The sequence below is a fragment of the Mytilus californianus genome, unplaced genomic scaffold (assembly GCF_021869535.1).
Source record: "Mytilus californianus isolate M0D057914Y unplaced genomic scaffold, xbMytCali1.0.p SCAF_2, whole genome shotgun sequence".
In the NCBI taxonomy this organism is placed as follows: domain Eukaryota; kingdom Metazoa; phylum Mollusca; class Bivalvia; order Mytilida; family Mytilidae; genus Mytilus; species Mytilus californianus.
Window position 1 is genome coordinate 29,693,803 of NW_026262668.1, and position 20,154 is coordinate 29,713,956.

Below are 20,154 nucleotides of genomic sequence, written 5' to 3' on the forward strand. Positions count from 1 at the left end.
ATTGGAGTAAAGTCCACCCTCACACCTCCGAGACACTGAAACAAACATGCAAACATGTTTATTCAAGTTTATAAGCTCAAGGACAGACATTTATGTGTTGTTTTACCAGGTTTTACCATGATTTACAGTACAAGGGGTGTAACTCTTGATGGTTTCATTTCACTGTGTAAGAAAATTGGGACATTCAATCAAATGAAGTAAACATGCTTTAAGAACTAAATGAAAGTGACACATAGAGACAAATAAAAATGAACAAAATACAATATATATTAAAGTAAGACAACAAAACAAAATAAAGAAAAACGGAATGAAAATAATTGCAAATATGACATTAAGTTACAAACTGTAAATGTTGTAATATTCATTTCACTTGGTTTTATTTTATTTTGAATTTTATCTTATTTCGTTGTAAGTCTTTTCGAATGGATGTATATATTGCATTTGGGAGATACGAAATGACGTTTGTGTCAGATACAAGGTTCACTGTCTTGGACCATGATCCCATTTTCATAATTGTTTAAATTAAACAAACTATTTAATATAAAAAATACAACTAACTCAAAACATGCACATAAATTTCTGAAAACGTGTTTTTTTTTTAATAATAAGATATATTAATAAATAAATAAATAAATAAATAAATGCAGTTGTCTCCTGAAAGGCTAAAAAAAGGCAAATTGAGTAACCTTTTAAAACTACAAAATGGCTGTGGAACGAATTCTTTGTGACTTGCATTCTGACATAGTTTCTAACTGATGTTTTTTTTTATATCCACTTTTACACGCTCTCTTGTTTAACAAGAAATTGATAGTCTGCCTTTTGCGAGCCTGTAACCTGTTAAATTTGACTCGTCAATTTTTTTGACACGCACAATCATATATTTCTTGTTTACGTATTTTTTCAGAGCCACTACAGCACGAGATTTTTACCTACAGCACAGCCTACAGCTTTCAAAGTCTTAGCCAATGCAACAGCTTTTTTACTATTCATTTTCAAGACTGCTGCAGATGCACGGCCTATGGCATTGCGTGAAAAAATCTTATTTTTAGGTAAGTACGTAGAAATTGTTCTATTGACGGACTCACACTTGTTTGTATTGCTGAAAAAATGCATATGATGTAAAGCGGTCTGAGAAAGTTTCATTTCTAACATGATTCTATTTAATTTTGTCTGTCTTGGTTGGTCTCAAAGACCTATTTTGTAAACCCTGACTGTTAAGGTTGATATAGATTTGAAGCACCAGCTAGTTTTTTTCCCACTATTACATAGTGTTATGCTCCATCTACATGTATCACCACAATTACAGTTATAACAATTTACCACAGACTTAACAACATGAGGCAAACATTTGGAATTTTTACCAGATTATATTTTACGAATAGTGATTTCATTATACCGTGTGACCATAATTTTAAAACATTGGCAAAAGCTATTTTTATATCATTTGTTTGGGCCTTTGTAGCTCCAGGGAACATATTGACTCTAAATTTAGCTCGGAGTACTTCACCGAACTGACTTTAATTTGTCCCCTGTGTATAGTATCTGCAAGTTTAATTACTGGCCATAAAGGATCAAATATTTCTTGCATTGCTTCTTGTAAACCTTGTACATTTTCGCATCCCCATCAGTAGTACAATAATCCACAAGTAAATCAAATTTGGCAATTTCTTTTTACCCATTTCATACCCCAGATCATTCTCACTCAAAGGATCATACCTATTAGTGTTTGCAGTGCAGTACTTATGATCAGGACATTCAACAGCATAACCTTTACCGCGTAACCATGCACTAACCCAGCATAGTTTGTTTATTAAGTGAAAACCTATGATATCATAATTGTCTGTTTCATTTTCATAGCCAATACCAATTGCTTGTGATGCATTTTGTTCCATTTCATGTCTCCTTTTTATATAAATTCTCTGATAGGTACAATCTATTTGTAATTTTACAGGAATATTTTTGTTTTAACCTAAGGTTTGACCTCTCCTTTTTAAATTCTCAACCACTTGTTTGGTTTCATTTTCAGCATGTTTTACAACCTTGTCACAAACATTATTTGTTATTCTCTGCATTGTTGTTTTTGCCATAGAGGAATACATGAACTAGTCATAAGTACTCGCGCGCTATCATTACCAATATAAGAGTTAATCACGCAAGTCCGTAGTTAATTGTAGCACTCTTGTGGCCAGAACGTCCTTTGTAAATTTCTCTTAACAGTTTATATTTTTCTGAAATTAATGTACACTTGGTACATTTCATTTCCCAAATCAAACCGATACACCACTGAGTCTCTTGTACTAGTTCAAAATGTGGATTATTAATAATCAAAATGTTAAGATCTCTATCTTCTGTTCTGTTTTCTGTACTTTTCTCCTCTAAATATTTATCTAGATAATCATCAGATATTTTATCAGTAGTTTGACCATAATAGCGATATTTTCAGTTTGTGGGGCTACATAAGATTTCTTATCGTAACTCTCTGTTGAGTACAACTTGAACTCCTTTTCTGTAGGCCCGGTTAACCAAACAGATTTTGTGATGGTTTAATGTGTCACATTTGTAGTTGAAGAAGAAATTTCAAGTTTAGATGATGCACAGATGAAGTTTTTAAAACCTGTGAAGATGTAGCTGTAGATGGAAAAACACTATTTATAACACCACACTCTTGATTTGTTGCTAAGGATTCAATATATGTGCTTTGTTACCAACCTTATAAGTTTCTTTTCCTTTTCCCTTTCATTTTCAAAAAATATACAGTGGAAAAGCCACACGTCAGCTATGCACCTCCTTCCGTATGACGTAACGGACAAGAATTCAAGGGCGACAATCGCGATTTTTACTTAGACGGCGAAGGTATCGCACCATCTCGGTAATTTGTTTACATCGTGTACGTGTGATTTTTCAAGAAATTTATTATTAAAGACAATTAAACTTGCACCATTTCATCATCAATTAGTTATTTATGTAAGTTTAACAGGTGACCATGCTATTTTTTTCTTCTTGGGAGATTTTATTTTACAAGAAACAAGCTTCTGAAAATGGCAAGTGACCTTGTTGTTTTGGAAGATAAAAATATGGCGGGTGTTTTCCCCTTCTGAAAATAACTGACACATTTGCATCCTAATGGCTATTTAAATATAAAATGAACAAAAATAGTATCTATGATGATGGGAGTCCCTAATTATTTGCATAACTACCCATCACTCCGTGTCAAATTGCAACTTAGGCTGCAAAAAGGAAGCGCATAAATCGACGTTATTTTTCAACCGATCCACATGAATAGTAGGTTTCTGAGCTCACAAAATCCTAGTATTAATACCTTTTAATTGTTATTTCAATTGTAGAAAGATCTGAGCAATATCCATAACATATTTTATTGATCAGATCGGTATATGGCTATATATTGGCCCTTTTTCGATGCAGAAATCCAGTATTCCACAGACCACATGTAAATAAACGCCCCTTTCCCAGCGTGAGACTTCAATTTTGAATAAAACTTTAACTTTGGCCTGTCAATGTTAGCATCTATATTTTAATTTAATTATTACGGTTGTGTAAAATGGAGAACACCCCATACAGACCCTTGTTTATGTGAACAACAGTACTAGTATTTTTATTAAATAGTGCATATGGTCATGAAAAATATTTTTAACAAATTTCAGGTATATGCATTATTAACCAGTAGGAAAGCCACTTATTAGTTCTGCGCCTCCTTCCATGCTAAAATAACATACAAATTATATGTGATTGATTGTTGATTTTGAACGCCAGGTTCAGTATTGGCTAGGTGTGGTAGCCAGGTTTTATTGGTGGTGGATGCAAGAGTGCTCATAAATAAACAAAGACCTTTGGTTACATCAATCCTGATCAATTAAGATTGGAGTTCAGCGAACCCGCACAAGGAGAGTTTCAACTCACAACCTGAATGTAGACTAACTTGTGTATTTACTTTATATTTTTGCTCTCATATTGATATTTTGTTTGTAATTATGACGTTTACTTATATTTACTAATTGTATGTTCATTTAATCTCATTTATGAGGATTTAAAGATATGAATGATTGAATGAAAAGTTACCTTTGAAATAACAGATATGATAATTTAATGTTGCATATGAAGTTAAACTTTATTTTAATATATATATATATATGATATAATATAATATCTATAAAAAAAGATTGATATGTTAAAGTGATCAATTTAAGATACTGAAGTAAATTAATAAATAAATAGAATAACTTCTTTGAACATATGTTGCTGTATATGATAATGACCTTTTCTTATTAGACATATCATATAAAGTCATTAAAATAAATTATTTTTTTACACCCAAAGTCTAAATCTTTTTGTTTATTTTTATTGAAGCTTATAATGTTTTTATACATACTTTTGATTATTAAAGATTAAAATAAGAATAATCTCAATTTCAAAAAATGATAACAAACATCTTAAAACAAAAACAATCTTAAGTATATACATTATGGGATTTTCTCATGTTTGAAGGCTTTAGTGTTGCATAAAATTGCCTATATCCACTCCTTTTGAATTTTTGTGGATAGTTGTCTCATTGGCAATTATTTCACATCTGATTAGTTTTACATTAGTGAAATTAGAAAAATTCAAATTAAAACGTGAACCTTCTCATTCTTGGACCACATAAGAATCAGTAGACAATTAAATATATTATAATTTCAAAACGACAACTCTTTTAATGAGAAGTTGGAAATAATTTTCATTTATTAATATCATATACATAAATTATATATTTACAGATAACAATAGGAATAAGGAATAAAGAAGAGCAGGAAACATTTCCGTTTTGAGGATGTATGAAACAGAGGACTATTTGACTTGTTTTACATGGACTTTTTAACAATAATGCTTCTTAAATTTTAAACTTTATTGTTATGTGTTTTTTTTTTATTTACTTCCAAAGTAATAAGTGGTTTTGTTAATTTGATTGAAGCTTATTTACTTATAATTATTTAAAATATTATTTACATATGTTTCATTCTTACATTATTTTCATGCATTTGAATTTATTTATCTTTTAATAAAACTTTTTTTTTCTTAATATTTTTATATTTTTAAATATACAAACACCTTAATCATTTTATATTGATAACATGGGATAGATGTACATGAGACAATGATGCTGCACTACAATAAAACATTATGTCATTGAAAAACCTGAGATTCATAGATGCAAAGCAAGCAGGTTAGCCATATACATGTATGTACTGCAGTATTTGAGACATAAAAAAATATCAAAGACATAAAGGTCTACTTTAATGATTTATTACGTGTGAAGGACTTAAACCGAGTGGTTTTAGAATCGTTCACTTCTCCCTGGGGTATCCTTGAAGTCTCCTTAATGGCCTATCATGACATGACTTCTCACTGTTTTGCTTCCAGGGAGATTTTGAAGTGTGGTGACCCCTGCACCTAGATAAATCATTTTCAGCAGACACATATCTCTGTTTTCAGTCTATTTGGTGAAAAGATTAAACTTATACAATATAGAAAAATAAAAACTGTTCAACTTGAACCCATAAAATGCAGATGATCTCAGGTGCTCTGGAAGAGTAAACAGATCCTGCTCCATGTGTAGTATTAAGAATGAGATGCCCAAGTACCCTTTTCCTATATGTAATCACATGATTTTGCAAATTATTGTGTGCTTTTATTATTGCAAATTTGAAGAATGGAATAAAATGTGTGAAAAAGTATTGCTTTTGCAGAAAAATCAGCACACAGATATAGGAATGGTATGAATCTGATTAAAATATAGATCCTGTGTCCAAGCTTTATTTTCTTGTTATTAAAGCTTGGACACAGGATTTGCATTTTAATCAGATTAAAAGGTATCAGAATGCAATTTGTTATTTTGATACTCACCCACTCACATTTTTGCAGTAATAAAAACCTTGCTATCCTTTCTGAATTTACAGTACCTAAAATTTCCATCATGATAGACCTTGACAAAGATTAGTGTGAATTAAAAGTTGTGGGTCGAACATTTATATCAATGCAATAAAGCAGGATCACCAAAATCAGAGTGAGACATTCATATGACATCTTCAAAGTAGACCTTAGAAGCGATATAGCTTTTTCCTAATGCTCTTATTGCTCTAACGTGTATTAATACTTGTATGTACTAGGCATTGAGCATTCCTGTTGAAGGTTAATCCAGAGAAAGCTCTTGGATGCATTCAATTCAAAAAGTTTTTTTTTATCTTCAATGAAGGAATAGTGTAAATAATGAATGCTATATTTGAAAAATACCAATGTTAATGCTAGTTTCTTCAGCAGCAGCATATCTGGGTTGAACTATTTTTATCAACTTCAGTTTTCCTTGGGAAAAGTTGTTTTAAAAGAAATCAATATTGACAACTGATAGAGGATGACAATTATAGGTTACTGTTTCAGCCTACAACAATTAGCAAACCAATTTGTCAAGAATGGTTAGTGTATAAGAGGCACATACAAATGTTTGAGTGTTAACTTCCCACTAGCCTAGTACAGTTTTGTTTATACAACAAGTACAAAGACTAAAAATCAAGTGAAAATTATTGACTCATCAGATTTTCATGTCACAGTGGCAGGCAGGCAATATTTGTTGATTAATACTTTTAATATTTTTAAAATTCGACAAGTTGACACATTTCAGGTAACTATTTAAAGAAGCAAAGAATGACTGTGATCATTTGGCTAAAAAAAATGGCTTAAAACAGAGACTAGCTGAGTGTTTACACTTTGCATTTGTGCAAGATTTTCATTCAGACAATATTTTATTGCCCAACTGAAATTTCTTGAAAGTGGGGGAAAAAGGGGGACGCTTCCAGACAACTGAAGTCATTTATATGGACAAATTCATTCATAGACTAAACCAGTTTCAATGTTCTACATAAATCTGTTAAACACTGCAGTATAATTAAATAACTGCAGAAAATTATTGAAGTCTGAGCAACATGGAAAAGATCAACAAATGACGGAGTAAAGCCTTCAACCTATCAACATTTTTATATAAAATATATTTAAAATCCAGGAAACATCGTCACACTTCATTGTCTGAATCAATTTTGTGGTTAAAACTGGTAAATTTGACATCGTATGCTCCATTTTGCAATGAAATAACTCCAAAAATGTTAGGAAAATGTTGAATTTTGACCTCCGGTTGAAGTGGTCATTATGTAAACAAAACAAGGAGTGACGGGAAATTCTTTACATAGTCATGTGCCCATATGTTTCCGGGTCACATTTATTTATATCTCAACCAATGAAAAGCTTTAGGATGCAATTGTGTCAGTTATTTTCCGATGGGGGTATTACCCGCGGTTTTTTGGAAGTCAACGGAGGTCGTCTTTTGATTTATCATATTTCAATAACGAAGCAATTATTTTAATATATTTTTGGCAGTCGTGTGACAAAATCTATTCTGATGAAAATTAAACCTCATATACTGTTGAATAATAAAGTGTTTTGACAGATTTATCGTCTGAAACACAGGCTACGTTTTTGTTTACACTCTGATTGCAGCACCACCACGAAATTTTTCGATTAAGTCCCCTTTCCCGCGTGACCGATGAAAGGAACTCTTCAATGTCACTGGCTTTCCCACTGTACACTCTGTTATATTTGTACAATTCTAAATTATGACATCATAAGGTCACGACGTCACAAAAGTGATGACGTCACAATTTACACTTCACCAAACTAAAGCTCCATTTTCCCCTATTTGAACATACACACAAAAAGTAGTCTAAAATGGTTATTTAAGGAATTACTGTAATATTTTTTTCTGTCTATGAAGAAATGACACCAAAAAATGTGGTGCACACTGAATAACCCGCGTAAAAATATTAAAGTCAGTCCTTATAATTCAATTCTAAATTCAATTTGTAAGGAGTAAATCATGAAAAAACGTTGATGTCACGGTCAAATGACAAAAGTTTATGTCTATGAGCTGATAGAGAAAACACTTTCAGTCCATCAGAAGACGTGTTTCATCCAAAATTAAATTATTACTTGATGGATTTTAAAACTAAAACCACTATTAGAAAGGTCTGTGAATGATCTTAACAGTTATACAAAAATACAAATGTTTTGTTTCCGTCAATGAGTGAAACAAACAACGAAAACATGATTTTCTGAGTGAAACAATCCTAAAATCACGAAGATTTTCATGATTTATCAACTTAACATCATGATTTTACAAAGTCAGTAAGGTAATAGAGGTTCTGAAAGGCACTGTCAGCTATGAAAGACATAATCAGTGTTTTAAATGCTTTTTTTCCATAAAAAGCGACAAGGAACAGTAATAAGCATGTTTAGTTTAATATATTAAAAATGAGCTTATTTTATTTAAGATGGGGTTAAAATTTCACAGAATTGTTCGAAAAGGTATACCGAACGAATACATACTTTAGTTTCTCGTCAAAACACAAAAAATGACAAAAATTGAAATTCAAGGCCAATATCTCTTATGAGGATCGAAATTCAGCTATTTTGATTGGACGGTAGATTTTTTCCTCATAATCGTTTTTGTTGTTTACAGTTTTACTTGATCTATTATAGTCTCAAGATAGAAGCCAAAATCGTGAAAGATGGTAAATAGGAAGCGTACGACGGATTCGGTTGGAATAGAATATATGCAGATCATAAAGTTCTGAACATTTTTGCATCCCTTCGATATTCTCTATCTATAATAGATAATAGACAAAACTTTTGTGTTATCATAGTGTTCTTTTTGGTTAAGCCTAGGCGGAATTGTTGGTTAGCGGCGGGATCATCGGACACATAAAACTAGATACTACAAGAATGGCTGTGGCTAAGTTTGGTTCTAATATTGGCGCATTAGTTACTGGGGAAAAGATTTATGTAAACATTAACAGCCGACTGACGACACACGACGGAAAACTGACGACAGACGTCAGACAACGGACGAGAAAACTCGAGAAAAGCTTGATCAGTCAAGTTATATAGCAGACTTTAATGTACGGTCCCTTTCTTTATTTCGAGTTCGATAGGGAAGATGCAGGTAACATGGAAATCAAACTTTGAATAATTGGATGAGAGGACATAATTATCTGAATAAATGATTATGAAGCTAACTATTATACTTAATCGCTATTTTGTGTATTTTTCCTTTGATCTTTTTTGTGACAAATTTTCATATCATGCTACTCGCTTGAGACAGAAAATTATCGCCAGAAACTACGGGTGCACATGCCGTTGTCAATGAAAACGTCAACGACCACAGCAGAAAAATAGCGATAAACAGATCAGCATTAGTCTTTTGAACTCGAGGCCACATCTCATCTCAGGGACTTCGCCCTACGATGAGATTGTAGCTGTGAAACACCCTCTCGTTTGAAAAACCATTGATAATCTAAACATATATTACTAGCAGATAACAACCATATCAAAATATATTTTTTAAGATATCTAATAATAATTCATTTGATAATGAGATGCATTGTTTATTTTGTTATTTGTTTTGGATATTGTATATTTCTGTCAAAGGAAGGAATGCTAGTATGCCCATCACGAAGATTAACTTTACCTCTTACAAATACCCCGAAAACAATTCAATTAGAAAAATTTTAAAAAAATGCGAGCAAGAAGCTCACCTTGATTGAAACTAACTACAGTACCCGGATGCCTACGCATCTTAAACAATATAAATATAAGGAGATGTAGAAAGATTTAGAATGAGACAACTATCTCCCCAAAACCAAACAACAACGATGTAAACAACCACAGATCACCATATGGCCTTCAACATTCAGTACAACCTGTATACTGAGCGATAAAAGGCACTGGAATAACAAAAAAATTCAAATAGGAAACTAACGGACTAGTTAAACTGAAAATATCAAACGAAAATTAATTATCAGTGATTATGGAGGACAGCAAATAATGACAACGATTAGATTTCAGGCTTTTGGTTTAGGCGCTCAATTTACAAGGTACAGTGATGTTACAATACAATGAGAAAATGCCAAGGGTACAGTTATAAGTAAAAGAAAAACAGATAACACTATAACCAAAACAGAAAAACGACGAAATGACAAACAACACACTACAGATATTGAGCAACAAGTACCTCATCAAAAACCTGGGTTGAATTCAGGTCCTCAGGAAGGGTCACATTAGAACATTAAAATAGAACTGTTAAAGTTAGTTGAAAAAGTCCTAATTCATCAGATCGGTACAAAGCGGAACTAGCTTACAGCCACTGCGAGTACTCTTAGAACGGCACATTGTGTCTTCAGTTGTTTTGTTTTTTGTTTTGTGTGCTTTGTGCGGATCTGACGAGTCAAGCCTTTTTCACTGATGTGTTCTTATATTGTGCTGTTATACCACTATCAAAGGTTAAGGGAGGATCGAGGCCTCGTAAATATGTTTAACTGCTTACATCGGCGTCATGTGGTCTCTTGTGGATAGTTGCCTAAATGGCAATCATAACTTATCCTCTTCTTTATATAGAGAAAATAACAAAAGACATGATTTTTTACTGCTCCAGCAATCACAAAGTGTTCTTAAAGATGTTCATGTAGTTTAACGTCATATTAGTGTTTGGAAGCAATTAATGCACATGATTTTTCAGTTTTGTAAAATATTTCAATTTTTGGCAAATGTAACTTCAATATTGGTTATCAAACTTAATTTCAAATGGGGATAACTGGAATCTGGTCATCATATGAATGTTTCGAAATGTTTTGTGAGATTTTCTATTTATAGTAGACGGAAGTGCCTATTGTCTTGGGGTTGTCGTTATCAACCATTACTCGAATTTTGTAAATCATTTTATCATTTTTTTACCAACCACTCATATGAAAAATGTAGGTCAATTTGAAAACTTTTTGCATTGACCTTCATGCCTGTTTAATCTGAGGTCATCGATAGAACGACATTTCTGTGTTAATTGTGTTTCGATATTACCCTTAACAAGTGATTGCTGAAGATAATGTCAAGGTGATCGGATTCTTGCATGTACCTTTCTTTCTTTTAAAGATGTATTCATATATATGATATCATTTCTCAATGACTTAAAATGGCCTTATATGACTTTAATGCAAAATTCAACCAGGATTGCTGGACAAATAAATTAACAAACTTTTCCCTCTCCGCATCTTCTGGGCTACAAATGAATCATTGCATTGTTCTAATTAGCCCTAAGATGCGGTATATATAGTTTTATAAATGTATATTTTCCCTGTCTCATATCTTTAAGGATAACTCACCGATGATTTTCATATTGGACAAGTCTCATCACTTATATTACCCATTGCCAAGAGATTCATATTAAGACTTAATAATTCCAATTCAAAATTATTCAAATGAATGACCTTTTAAATGTTAACAAATTTTTACACATAGTTTTCTGTTATAGATATTTTATTTTGAGGAACGGGTTAGTCAGCAGGTAATATGTGTTAAAATTTTGAATGGAGAGAGGCAGAGGACCATTTAGACTTTAATTTAAGTCTCAGTAGTCGCACTCAGGTATCTGACATAGCTACAGATCTGTAAATGTAGTGACTTTTTTCAAACACTTATTGTAATTGATTCTTTTATTACTATCAATTAATAAGGATGTAGCGACAAATCAGTAGTTAAAAAATACCTAAGCAAAGTTGAATTTTGATAATTTTAGCTATTCTATTTAGGTCCCTTTTGGTCATATAGTTCCTAACGTGTCTAAGATTTTAAACATTCCTTGCTTTCAAATGTTTCACTTGTTCTAAACATGCATAAACTATTTGCCATTGGGAGTTAAGCAAACAATAATCAATCAAATGTTTAAGTTTCAGCGTTCTTGATGCCGGCAAATCGCTTCGGACACACGAAATTATTAAATGTTGATTTAGTGAACAAGCAATCGGGCGATAACACTGCTTGTGGACTGTTAGTCCCTGAGGGTATAGTATTCTGAGTAGTCAGTGCTTCCGTACTATTACTAAAATACATTCTAAATTTCCCAGTTGATAAATTAAGAAATTATCAACAAACTCAGGTTCCAAATGAATCAGGTAAAAGAGAGGCACAAGATAGCAAAGGGATACTCAAACTGATAAGTTTAAGACAAACTGACAACGAAATGGCAAAGTTCACGCTAAATGAATTTGGCTAATTTTAAGTCCCTTCTGTTCGTAGTGTACGAATGTTTTCATGTTTTTTAATCTCTGGCTTTCAAATGTTTATGTTTGTGCTGCCTGATGGAGGTAAAAACGATTCGGATGCTCGAAATTTATAAAACGTCATTATGACATAACAGAATACTAGTATTTAGTAGACTTTATTTTAAGTAATTATTGTTGAATATAAGTTTTCGAGCTCTTGATATTAGAAAGAAACAGTTTTACAGGAAGAGAAATTGATGAGTGTTAAATTAAGATGGAACAGTAGTTCCCGATGTTAAAATGACATCAATCCATTCAGAACATACCAATTTAAGTTAACACACAAATATTAAGTGAAATGCATGTCACTGATCTTCAAAAGACGAGATACGTGGTGAATAGAAGAGAAAACATCTCCTGTAATAAACACATTATTTGCCATGTAAATCCACAATCGGTCAAAATGTCATAATATGGAAATCTGTGGCCGAAATATTAGTGCAAATTGAAAAACTACCATACATATTCTTAATTGTGTCCTAACACACTTAGGTACAATGTGTTTAGAAAATAAAAACAAATTTCACATTTAAGGAGTTAAAAAAAGTTTGTTTTCCTTGCTTTACATCAACTTTAAATATATTTTAGATTGGAAAAGTATGTGTGCATACAGGAAACAACTTTCCACTTGGTGAGATTATGTCAATAGTTATCATAAAGCTTCATTTAAATGATTTTGTTGTTTCTTGGGTGCGAACAACGTTTCCACAATAGAAATAGTGCATAAATTCTGCAGTTTTCATATGTCAAATGTGATATGTAATGAACTGTTCTATGATGATGATGCATATAGAAAATTTACGAATGAAAAAGAAAATCATTATCTTTTTCGTTCGAATCCTAAGAAATTTCTACCAAAGGAATAGATTAAAGAAGTTGTATTTGTCAAAACATTTCGAAATTTTGGGTCCGCAATGCCTTCTTTTTTTATTTGGCCTTTTAACTTTTTTATTCGAGCGTCACTGATGGATCGTTTGTAGACGAAAAGTTCGTCTGGCGTACAAAAGTATAAGCCTGGTATCGTTGATGATTTGCTTGCTCTTTTGTCGAAAAGTTTAGTTTTCAGCCGAACCTTTTTTTGTTCATTTTCTGAATCTTCAAAATATTTATAATTGAGTTATTTTACTAGTGCTAACAGACTATGTACAATGTTGCATCATCAATACATAGAAATAAACTTACTTTTGCTGGTAAAAGCCTTTTCTTCATCCTACAATATATAATTGAATTAAAAGGCTGGAATAGGGAGGTTTTTATATACATTGCATTACAGTCCTACATTGTATTATCACTACAAATAATGTATTGTTACAGGTGTGTTCAGACGAAGTTGACGCCTATAAAATTATACCAATATCGTAGTGAATAAAGTGATCTTCGTGATATATCTATGCAATATGATATGTTTCTGTTATATTTTAGACTTGCCAATCTGATTAAGTTGACTTCGTATTTTATTTCATTCAGCCGCTTAAGGGGGCATTAGCTACGAGATATAAAAAAAAAAAAAATATGATCTTTTTTTTCAATCATTAATGAAAGTGAAATAGTGAAAGAATAATTCGCTTTTAGCAGCCAGGTTGGTTCAAAATAAGCTAAGAATCATCGCTGATGACTTATTCACTTGCAAGTGAATAATTCGACCTCATTGAATCCGTATTCATGTGACCTTCAATATAACCCCTTAGCTTGACATGCGTTACGCATGCATTCATCTATTAAAGGGAAAAGAATGTCAACATTGAAAGTGAAACAAGGATGAACCATTTGGTTGAATGATTCGATCCTCAAAAAATCATTTTTATACAGGTAAAAACGACGATATACATACTTTTTAACCTACAATATGAAATCAAACAGACCTAGAAAAATTCCAATTGCACGTGGTCGCTATCTATTTATATTTATATTTATGTTTATATCGGGTTATATGACCATCAGCAGTCTTCGGAGGTCATCTCGATGGTTAATTAGATGACGTCTAGACAAAAATACACACGAAATGTTGATACAGACTATCGAGTCCATGCATTGTTAATTGTTTATTTTAGACTTTTTTAAATTTGAATATACGTTTCAGTATCATGTTATATATCAAATATGAATATTTGAGTTAAATCTTTGAACATGAATTTGAAAGCTAATGCCCCTTTTTTGATAAAATGAAAATAGTGCATATTTGAAAACAAACACTAACAGAGATGAAAGAATATGTTTGGAGTATGCTGATGAGGCAGCAACCAATGGACGCAAAAAAATCAAACGATGTATAGATCATAAAAGAGGCAGAAGATACCGAAGGCTGAAACACTCATAAGTTGAAAAGAGACCGACAAAAAATGGCAAAAAAATCCAAAGAACAACAGAACATGAGAAAGACAAACAACAGTCTTCAAAACACTACACAAAAAACTAAAGACTGAGCAACACGATCCACACGAACAACACTGGTGATCTGAAGTGTTTTATATCAAGATAACGGTTTCATAATTCCAGAACGATTACAAAAGTTGTAAGTATATAAAAAAATGAAGGACAACAAAACGCAAAAGACCTTAGAGAATAAAAAACATCTAGATAAATTCCTGTCAATTAACATAACATATAGTCATTAATGGTAACGAAATCACTGACTTAAATTCTTATGATACTTCTAATAGAGAAAGATAAATATGTTTTATATACTTCCAATGGTTAAGTTTTACTATGAAACACATAAATTTCGTTGAAAAGTAAATCTTTTTTTTTTATCCAAATCTTCAGAAATGTACTGCTGTTGCATTATTATCTTCCCGTACTCTAATTGACCGACAGCTTTTCAATATGAAGTGACCTTAACCATTGCACTTCGAAAACCTCAAAGCGCAAGTGTGAGGGAAAACCCTTGATGATAGAAAGTTGATAAAAGATTGACTAAGTATTTATCGATTCTGAAAGAAAACAGTTAATACACCAAACAATTCAACAACTGTAATGCCAAAGTTTAATTCACAAATGGAACGCATGGAAAATATAAATAAAAACAAACATTCATCGCTTTATCATCTCACTTATTTTTCACGTGCTCCATGGTTCTGTGTTTATTGTTAATCAATAGGTAACGATCGGTAAACCTCAGCACCAAAATCCGAAAATTAATTAGCAGCCGATTATACGTTGTGGATTCGTAAAAAAAATTTTTTTTTTGAAAAGTTTGCACAGAGGACTTGATTTAGTATATATGCATGTATTGGTTAAATAGTTTCTTTAACATTATAATAACCAGAAACTCGTTTTTTATGACTTAAATAATTTACAAGTGATGCATAGATTTCGTTCATCGAAATATAAAACGTTTCTACATACAAGGACAAAGAGATCTAGTTGGGAAATACATACACCGTACGAAAGGCCAAAGGAACACCACGTACCAAAAAAAAAGGATAATTAACAATAACGAACGAAAAGTAGTTTTATTTTTACGTAAAATTTGTTTAGATTATCACGTGTGAAAATAAAATATCCAAATCTAGAAAAAGGTAAAATAAAATATCCAAATCTAGAAAAAGGTTAATACTAGATTTATAAAACGTGTCAAAAGGAAACTCATGGGTAAATGTTCGAAGTATAATAAGAGAATTATTGATTATTTAAAGAAAAACACATCATCAAGGTAACGTTGAGTGTTATTAAATTGATCAATTTATTTGAATTTATATAGCTCTTTACTGAGTTTGACTCAAGAATCGATCAATTTTGGATATGCCTATCAATATTGCATACTTTTTAACCACATTCCAAATCCATAATACATGATTCGATCGTTTTACTAAGTAATTCTATCATAAAGGATGGTGCTTTAGTAGAATTTTAATGTGACCGCTATTCTTCCGGACTGTTCGATTGTATCATAGGTCATGCTGTAGATATCCATTAAAACAAAACAAAAAATAAAATAGAGAATTAAAACTGGGAATGTTTAGAAAAGACAACAACCGACCAAAGAGCAGAAAACAGCCGAAGGCCACCAATGAGTCTTCAACACAGCGAGAAAATCCCGCACCCGGAGGCGTGCTTCAGCTGGCCCCTTACAAAATATATACTAGTTCAGCAAAAATGGACGTCTCAATAAACTCCAAAACATATAAAGGAACCAAAATTAACAAAACATCATGAAAAACAAAGTCCAAAGGTTCCTGACTTGGGATAAGCGTAAAAATGCGGCGGGGTTAAACATGTTTTGTGAGATTAACATAAATTAACAAAGGACTACTAGCAGTCACTGACATGCCAGCTCCAGATCTCAATTAAACTGATTGAATGAAAGATTGTCTTCATCATCTGAAAATCAAGCACAATCCCTCCCGTAAGGCATTTAGTATCATACCGTTATAAAATATATGAGAAGAACATAACCCGTATCATGCCAGTAACTGGTTTTAGAATAAATGTGTTTATTTCCGACGCAAAGACCCTATGAGTGAATCAATATTTATTCCACAAAAAATGCCATCTTTAATGACTTGACAACAGTATCGTAACTATATCCCTTCTGAATAAGTCTTTTCAACGGTTTGGTTAGCTTTTAAGTTGAATGACGACATTTTTGTGCTTTGTATAGAATATATTCATAAAAGATGGGATGTGAAATAACAGAACGTATATGATGTCTGCACGTTGATTTATATTTACGAATGATGCCCTTGTACCGATGATAAAATTTAGTAAATGTTTTGACAGGTTTGTGATATCGAAAACCCTGGAGTAATCATTTTTCAGTAATATCGTTAAAATCAAATACATTGTAACATACACGAGCGAATCGTACAAGTTGAGATATATAAACACCATAAGATGGTGACAATGGAACGTCACCATAAAAAAAAGGATAATTAACAATAAAATATTTATAAATCATCTCTTTTATCGTAAATTTTAGTATTATGTTTCCCGTTAAAGATATATATATATATCAAGATCCAGGAAAGGACAGTGTTCATTGTTAGTATTAGCTTTTTTAAAAGTCGGTTCAGCAAGATAAATCTCTTTGGTGTACATACTGAAGTCGTCATTATTGAGAGCCAATATATCATCCAAATATCTAAAAGTGTTATTAAATTTTTATATCAGATGTTGTTTCGATGGGTCTATGCTGATTTTAGTCATAAATTGTAACTCGTTATAATACAGAAAAAGGTTCGGAATTAGTGGTGCACAGTAAATCTCCGTTGGAATTCCGATAACTTGACGATATACGGAATCTCCATAGCGAACAAAAATGTTATCTAGTAAAAATTCAAGTGCAGTTATCGTATCAAAGCAGGTCCAATTGACATAATTCTTTTGTCTGTTGTTACTAAAAAATGACCTGAAAGAGTTTGAACATACATATTCGCACTCCGACTTTTTAAATGGCCATTTAATTAGAAAAATCAAAACTTTGAACAGTTTCAAAACAACAATATGAGCGTGCAATTTATTAAGTACTTCCAACGAATTTTTAACACTCCAAAAGTAATTAATTCCACTATTTTCAAAGGCCTTATTTGAACAATTTATTACCAGGTTTTTGATTGTACCAAGTGTACTAGTAAGTAGAACAGACAGTTTAGTTGTGGAACAATGTCTTGAAGACGTAATAAATCTATATTTGTATGGTGTTTTGTGAAGTTTCGGAAGCCAGTACATAGTTGGAACTTTCATGGTATTCGGTTCTATTTCTTAAGAGAAAAAAAAATATTCAGAGCGACAATACAATCTAAACCGGTTTACAATAAACCTAAAACGAATTCACATATTTCAAAAGTATTATTCCAAACAAAGATAGATGTACAGTTACCGTTGTCCCGGACATGGAAGATACAATTTTACATATCAGTAAAAAGCTCAAAACAATTATTTACCAACAATGCATATATAACTTTTATCTAATAAAATTTTGTTCGAGGAACAGTTCAGAATTTCGAAAGATGCTTTGATTTGATTTTGACATTCTGTCGTGAGCTTAACACTAACAATTCACATAAATTAAAAGTTGTAGTTATATAGAAAAAAATACTGCAATAACATTAAAAACGTATAACATCTACAATAAAATAAATAGCTCATAATCATTTATTTACGCAATAAAAAAAGAGCACAACAATTTGTCCTATTAATTAACTATTGAACATATTTCAGGACTAAATTTTGGTTTGTATTTAAACGATATGTTGGCAGTTGATATATGCATAAAGATATCTAGCCTTGTTTCTCGTTTTACAGATGCACTTGATTTTTTACTTTAAAACGACCTCAAAATGTTGGTAATGATCGATTTGTTGATTAATAGTTATACACCAAAATCTCCTTTTTGTTATGTGAAGTAATTCCGGACCTAATCTATTGATATTTTTAATATTAAACATATTCTTTATTGCCGAAAAGATATTTTTTTTCTCACAAATTGTCATTATATTTACAATTTCATATTAGAAAATACCGCTACTCCACCTAAGAAACAGTTTTTTTCGATTCACACTTTCTATAGACTGTAAATGCCCGATAATAAATGTGTATGGTAAGTTTCTATCCCCCAAAAATCAAATTAAATACATAAAACTTTAACATAGATAATTCAATTACAATAGTGATGAAAAACATGCATAAAGAGTGAAGTTCGCAACAAAAATTATTGTAGTGAAAACAAAGAAATGGAAAAGACAGCACTTCCCAACTGGTACATGCATGTAAGAAATGCCATTCTTGCAGTATGTTGCTTTACAAATACAAAGTGTGACCTAGCTCTTTCATAAAAAAACCACTACGTTAAAAAAGGAATTTGATTGATTGATTGCTGTTTTCTTTACGTCCAGTGTCAAATAATTCATGCATGTTAAGGACGAAAACAAATTAATAATTGATAAGGAATCGACCGAGATTGAAGACGGAAAATTTGGACTGCCACGGGAAAATAAGGGTATATTGGTTAGGCATAGAAATTTGGCCTGACAACAGACTGTCATGGAATAGGCGTTCGTTTATAATACATGTATATGTTCCAGGCATGGGGCGAATTACATTGCAATGTAATGCATTATATTACAATTACTTTGACAAAACCATGCATTAAATTACAATTACATGCATTTATCAAAGTAATGCATTAAATTACAATTACTTTTGCAAAGTAATGCATTGAATTACACATTACATTTGTAAATTTTATTATCAAGTTAAAAGAAAAATCCAACATTTTGAAAAACAACATGAAGTCACAAAATATTCTAGCATATGCAGTAAGTGTTCCATGTATTGAATTTAAATATACATGTAAAAAGTCTATTCAATACGACTATTACATTTTAACCTCATGAGGGTTTTGAAGGTTTCATCCTTCATGCGCATTCTATGTTTCAAGGTAAACATCTCTGTGTTTTCTCCAAATAGAAATTAAAGAGATGAAGTTTAATACTTATTTTAACTCAATGTTAACTTTACTTTTATAAATATACATTTGTTTTCTTAATTTCAATAAAAATATTTACTGAGAATTTCTTTCCTAATTATATGATAAACATAGAGCTTAATTTATGACCAAGTGTCAAAATGGTGAAAATATTGATTGTAAAACAAACTAATTAGTGTTTTAAGACAATGTTCAATATCTGTTATTTAATCATGACAAGGTATTCATTAATCTTTTTACAACAATGGAATACAGTAATGCTTTTCAGATATCAATTTTTTTATGCAGGAAAATGTATGCAATAGATGAAATAAAAAAAAGAACTCAATATGATATACAGTGTTGTGTTATTCATTTAGAATTGTAATTTGGTCATTCTAGTATTTATACCAGCTTTTTTTTCAAGTATTACCTGGGGCAAGGCTTAATCTCCAAATTCCCTCTAGTGATTTATGTAAGGGGTGAAAAATAAATATTAAATAGAAAATCAATATCCAAATGATTATGTTCTTAGTTAATCAAGAAATCTTAAATTCTGCT

General features: G+C 31.5%; 1 protein-coding gene across 2 annotated transcripts in view; it reads right to left on the minus strand.

The window, feature by feature from the left end:
• Positions 1 to 20,154, minus strand: part of LOC127729668 (uncharacterized) — a 246,127-nt gene that overhangs the window by 53,370 nt on the left and 172,603 nt on the right. For both annotated transcript variants that reach the window (XM_052237522.1, XM_052237521.1), the window contains one exon: positions 13,371 to 13,398. In XM_052237522.1, coding sequence (XP_052093482.1) covers positions 13,371 to 13,398 — 28 coding nt within the window. The remainder of the gene's footprint in view (positions 1 to 13,370; positions 13,399 to 20,154) is intronic.